Genomic DNA, 6000 nt, shown 5'->3' with positions numbered 1-6000 from the left:
GGGACAGAGAGACAGAGACAGAGAGAGAAGAGAAACAGACAGAAAGAGAGAGACAAGAGGAGAGAGACAGATTCAGAAAGACAGAGAGACAGGGAGACATAAAAAGAAAGACAGAGAGATAGAGACAGACAGAGGCAGACAGAGACAGACAGGCACACAGAGAGAAAGAGAGACAGAGACAGAGAGAGAAGAGAAAGAGACAGACAGAGAGATAGACAGAGAAAGAGACAGAGAGACACACAGAGAGAGACACACAGAGAGAGACAGGAGGAGAGAGACAGAGACAGGGAGAGACAGAGAGACAGATACACACACATACATAGAAAGAGGGACAGAGAGAGAGAGAGACAGAGAAAGAGAGAGAGACAAAGAGGCAGAGAGAGAGAAAGTCAGACATATAGAAACAGACAGAAAGAGACAAAGTATATGCACATGCATGTTTGTGCATGCGTGTGTGTGTGTGTGTGTGTGTGTGTGTGTAGTGGGAGGGATGTATCACTCTATCTTGTTGGACTCTTCTTCCATCTCTTAGTAGGAAGTAAAGCACAGAGGCTAGTTGGCCGATAATGATAAATGGTTGCTCTACAGGTTGGCCGCCGATTCAGGTAAGTGTGGAGCTTCAATAGGAGATCAGCTTAGAAGGGAAGCCATCGAATACAAGGCAATAGAAATGTTCAAATTAAATGAAAATTAGACATTCTAAATCAGTCAATTGGAAAAATTCAGTAACAAACATTTTTAAAGTAGAAAGTTTATTTTTGTCTCATAAAGTATACTCATACAATAGCTATATAAAAAAAGATAACCTTAAAGTACATGTAATTTTCAAAGTTGAGTTAAAAAATCACATTATTTACTTAATAAAAATGTTTTTAGATATTTACAAAAACACAAGACAATTCAAGTATGTAATTTTCACATAGGCATCATGGGAAGAGCTTTGGTTGCAAATATTTATACAAACCAGGTTATAATTGATCAGTTTTCCTTAACTTTCTTTTCTCCATTTTTGTCTTCTAAAAAAACCAACAAAATATCCCTTTAAAATAAAAACAAATGGGGCAGCTAGGTGGTACAGTGGATTGAGTACCAGCCCTGAAGTCAGGAGGACCTGAGTTCAAATCTGGTCTCAGACACTTAACACTTCCTAGCTGTGTGACCCTGGGCAAGTGACTTAACCCCAATTGCCTTAGCAAAAACAAAAAGAAGAACAAACCCTGTCTGAACATCTGAGAGCATTCCAATATGGCAGCCGTTGATGATTCATTTCACTTTAGTGATTCTACCAGCCTCCTTTTGGCAACATGCAGCTTGCATAAAGATTTGAGAGCGAAGTCAGGAAGACTTAGTTGATTTTCTAAGAATCCTTATTCTGAGTTTGAGGAAGGGGCTGCTGGCCTGGACTGATGTGACTGCTGCCAGATGACCTCTTTTGGTAACTGGACATAGATTTAGAGATTCCATCTTCAATATTTTGATACATCTAAATACAAGAAGGAGGAAGAACATTATGATTTGGACCAACATGTGAAGGGGAAGACAACTACAGCTTTTACTGATAAGACTCCACATTGCTTGTTTTTCATTCAAAGAAAACACATCAATCACTTCTGTTTTGTTTTTGTCCAAATCTATGACTTCATCTACTAGGAAGGGGAACTTCCAGGGTATGGAAACTCCCTCCTCCCTTTACAAAGGAAGCCATGCATCTATGATTATAGTCTTGAGGAATGGCTGGGATATTAAAAGGTCAAGGTCTTTGCTCCCAGGACACAAAGTTAGTATGCATTAGTCAGGATTAGATTCCAAATTTTCCTGGTTCCAAGAAAAGTCTTCTATCTACTATGTCTCATGACCTCTCTTAAAATGCATAGCATGTTATATTACATGGAAAATAATTTTAGCATAAATTGCGATAGGATTAAATTCTTTACTCTAAACTTGGCTCTACCAATAAGTTGACATAACAATAAACTTTTGCAGAACTACAGTTCTGGGAATGACAACAAATGGAGGTAATTCCTCTCCTTTGGTGAAGTTTATTTTATAATTAACAGGAGTAAAGAGATGGAAGAGGGAGATCTTTTCTGAAAAAATTTCTATGGGATCCAGAAATTATTCTGGCTCTACTTATAAGTTTCTGAGTAGACTTGGGAAAATTTCTGAATCTTCATTCTTCCTTCTTTAAGATATTAATTAAAATTATCTAATGTTCAATTTAATTCTGTTCTACAAGCCAGGAATCATGCTAGGTGCTAGGAATAGAAAGATGAAAATGAAAGTCTTTTTATTTCATGGAACTTTCATTGTACTGAGGAGGGAACAGGTGGGGGAAGATGGGAAATATACACAAAGAGGAAAATGCAAAATACATACAAGTAATTTAAGGGAAAAGGGAAAACATTAACAACTATGGGAAATAAGATGGCACTAAAGTGGGGACCTAAATTTCAAAGCATGAAAGTGAGGAAGGGAGAAGGAATAAGCACTTATGAAGTACCAGCTACGTGTCAGGTACTGTCAAGCATTTTATAAAAGAGCATGGCACTAAAGCATGGAGGTGGAGATAAAATGTTCCCAGTCATTTTCAGATATATTACTACTGGCACAGTTAAACACATGCTATAATTCACATTATAGTCTTTGCCTGGGGCAGATGCAGTGTTGCTCCTTTCAGATTCCTTATTTATGACGACCTTGGATTGATAGTTCTTTAACAAATTCATGTTAAAGCAAATGAAAGAAAGAGACTTTAAAATGCAAAATTTCTTCAAACTTTCTGATTCAAATCACTGGCAAGGATCTTTTGTTTCAATATATGCCAAAGTGGGTCAACTCTGAGAAAAAAAATTATTCTTCAACTACAACTTGATGAAAAGAAGGTAGAAATTCAAACAGATCTAAGAAAATTCCAATAAATTTTAGATAGAAAATGCCATCTGCAATCAGAAAAGAACTATGGAGATTGAATGTAAATCAACACATGCTATATTTACTTCTTTTTTCTGTTTTTTTTCCTCTCGTGGTTTTTCCCTTTTTTCCTAATTCTTCTCTCCCAACATAATTCATAATGTGTATTTAAAAAGTTAATATATTTGTATAACCAGAAAAAAATAAATCAATTAATAAAGGGGAAAAAAAAAAGAAGAAATCCAAACAAAAACTTGATCTCCAGGGTGCAGGGCTCATTAAGACATAGTTTTATTTGAAGGAACAACAGAAACATTATTAGAAGGAAAATTTTCTTCTGTCACCAGGCAAGAGGGTAGAGCCTAGATGGTTCCAAATTTTAAGAATTTAACTTTTGACATAATGAGTTAGTCTAACCAGATTGGAATAAAGGGATAAGGATAGAGATTGGGATTTATCTCCATCTAGAACTGTGGTTTCATTATACAGGGAAATATTGGATAAAGAAGCCCCTTCCTCAAATGTAAGTTGGTATCTTCTCTTCAATTTATAGTTATAGAGAGTTGCTTAATGCACTAAGTAACTTGCCAAGGGTCACAAAACTAGAGAATCATAAGTACGACACTTAGGTATTCCTGACTCCAAAATCAACTTTCTATGCATCATGATGTTTCTCTTTTGGAATAAAGGACTAAGAAAAAACAGCAAAAAAGTAGCTGATTTTTCAGTCAGTAAGAACTGAACTTTAATTCATCTGACATGACTATGACTCCCTATTAGCTATTGATGATTAAATTATTAGCTAACTCTTTAGGAAAAATTGCTATTTTCATAAAAGTATCCATGACTAGATCTTGTGTACTCTCAGAAAAAATAAAAAATTCTGGGAATGAAGACAATCAATAACTTGGTAACAGTGAATTTCCTTCCCTTTCCACCTACATCGAAAAAAAGGAGAAAACTCAAGTCAGACAGGATTCCCTTTGCATTACATACCGCAACTTCTGCATTTGCCAGTTGACATCCCAGAGAAGAAGTCAGATGTGGGAAGGATGGTCTCTTCCTGGAGTCAAAAGACCAGCAGGATTGCATTATAAAGTAGCTGCAGGAACAATGGAACAAGGAGAAGGATCAAGATGAAGTCAAATTTGTTAATTTCCGTTTCATGAACTGTCATTTGGCTATATGGAGAGCTAATTTCAAGCTAAATTCTTCTGTGAAAACTTATAACTGTAACAGGGAAGACAAAAAGAATGGAGATGTATTTAAAGGAAAGATAAATGGTTGTCTGGTGCAGAGATCTTGAATGTTGATTGATGTAAAGTTTGATCACCCCTAGGGAAGTAAGCCTATTATAATTGAAGTTATCCAGGATCATCAAGTCACTCCTGCAGGGTTAGAGTAAAAGAGATAAAGAGATTTGGCCCTCTTACAAGTGAGGAATCATAAACTTAGAAAAGGGAAGGACATCAGAAACCCTGTAGTCCAACCCCCTAATTTTACAGGTGAATAAACCGGTCCAGAGAAGTTTAATGATTTTCCCATGGTCACACAGATACCAAGCATCAACCATGAGATTTGAACAGAGATCTTCTAAATCTAGAGATCATTTTCCTTCTTCTATACTAGGACCTCACAGCAAAATTAAAATTATATGTTTTTGTTATGACATGTTTCAGTTATATCTGACTCTCTATGACCCTATTTGACAAAGATACTGGAGTGTTTGACATTCCATTCTCCAACTCATTTTACTGATGTGAAAACTGAGGCAAATAAGATTAAGTGATGTGCCTGGGGTCACAGTTAGTAAATGTTTGAGGTTGGATTTGAACCCAAGTTTTCCTGACTCCAGGTCCTGTGTTCTAACCTATCGTACCACCTAAAAAATGATTATATGTTATGCTGAAATCGTTTTCTATCTAAGGAACCCAAGTGTAAAGATAAGGTTTTTCTTTTTCATGAGAAATCATTTTTTGTCTGTTGTACTTTCTCAGCATTTTACTTTTCCTGGCCCTCTAAGGCGAAACTACTGCTTGTTTGAAATGAAATCTGATATCCTTTAAAGCTCGACTTAAGCTTCCACTTACATTTCTTCTGTAGCATAAAATGGCTGGTCCATTTTAAATCCACTTTGAATGAGTTTATAGAAATTATTGTCAACTGGAATGCCAGGGTAAGGATTCACACCTGAGAAAAACATCAAGGAAATAAAATCAGTATTCAAATGGAACATAATTAAAATCAAACAAGATCCTCCTCTCCCCTTTCTAGCTCTTCTGTTGGAATGGGCTCCTTGAGTGGGAGGGATACAAGACATAAGAAACCTAAAACTGGAATGCAGGGAGATAAGCCTCCTATGCGAAAGATCATAGATCTAGAACTGTAGGGAACCCAAGAAGCCATTTGCACCAACTCCTTAACATCACAGGAAGGTTAAGTGACTTGTCCTAAGATCACATAGTAAGAGTCAGTTGTGGGATTCTAAACTAAGGTCCTCTGAAACCAGAGCTAAGAACCTCAGAGGTGTCAAATTCACCCTTTGGGATTTAACCAGATTTAAATGTAACTGGGAAATGTTTAACAAAATAAATAAAAATACAATATAACATTTTATTGTTGTTCAATTATTTAGGTTGCCTCTGACTCATTGTGATCCCATTTAGGATTTTCTTGGCAAAAATACAGGAGTAGTTTGCCATTTCCTTCTCTAGCTCTTCAGAGTCACAGTTTGTCAGTGTCTGAAGAAGATTTGAACATGGGAGGACACATCTTCTTGATTCTAGATTGGGTACTCTATCCACTATATACACACAGCTATTCCACAATATAACCTAGATAATGTTGATTTGTGATTCTCTAATGCAGTGATCTTTTCTATTTGAATGTGATACCATTGATACTTTCACCCATAGCCAACTTCCTTATTTAATAGATGAGAAAACAGAGACCCATGGAGAACATTGCCCAAGGCCATAACCAAGGTAGTAAGGGGCAGAGCCAGAATCTGAAATCTGATCTTTTGATTACAGATGCATAATTTTTTCCAAAAATATCTCTCAAAAGCTATTTTTATTTTAGTCTTTCGGT

The 6000-nt window shown here is 36.3% G+C and overlaps 1 protein-coding gene across 3 annotated transcripts in view; it reads right to left on the bottom strand.

Moving 5' to 3' along the window:
• Positions 1-1136: 1136 nt before the first annotated feature.
• Positions 1137-6000, bottom strand: part of FLT3 (fms related receptor tyrosine kinase 3) — a 124763-nt gene continuing 119899 nt past the window's right edge. For all 3 annotated transcript variants that reach the window (XM_031960750.1, XM_031960748.1, XM_031960749.1), the window contains exons 22-24: positions 5001-5100; positions 3907-4012; positions 1137-1483 (exon numbers count right to left, since the gene is read on the bottom strand). In XM_031960750.1, the coding sequence (XP_031816610.1) occupies positions 1358-1483; positions 3907-4012; positions 5001-5100 (332 nt within the window). In that variant the 3' untranslated portion in view covers positions 1137-1357. The remainder of the gene's footprint in view (positions 1484-3906; positions 4013-5000; positions 5101-6000) is intronic.

This window comes from Sarcophilus harrisii, chromosome 3 (assembly GCF_902635505.1).
Source record: "Sarcophilus harrisii chromosome 3, mSarHar1.11, whole genome shotgun sequence".
Classification (NCBI taxonomy): domain Eukaryota; kingdom Metazoa; phylum Chordata; class Mammalia; order Dasyuromorphia; family Dasyuridae; genus Sarcophilus; species Sarcophilus harrisii.
Note: the sequence above shows the minus strand (reverse complement) of the source record. Positions and strands in the feature narration are given on the sequence as shown.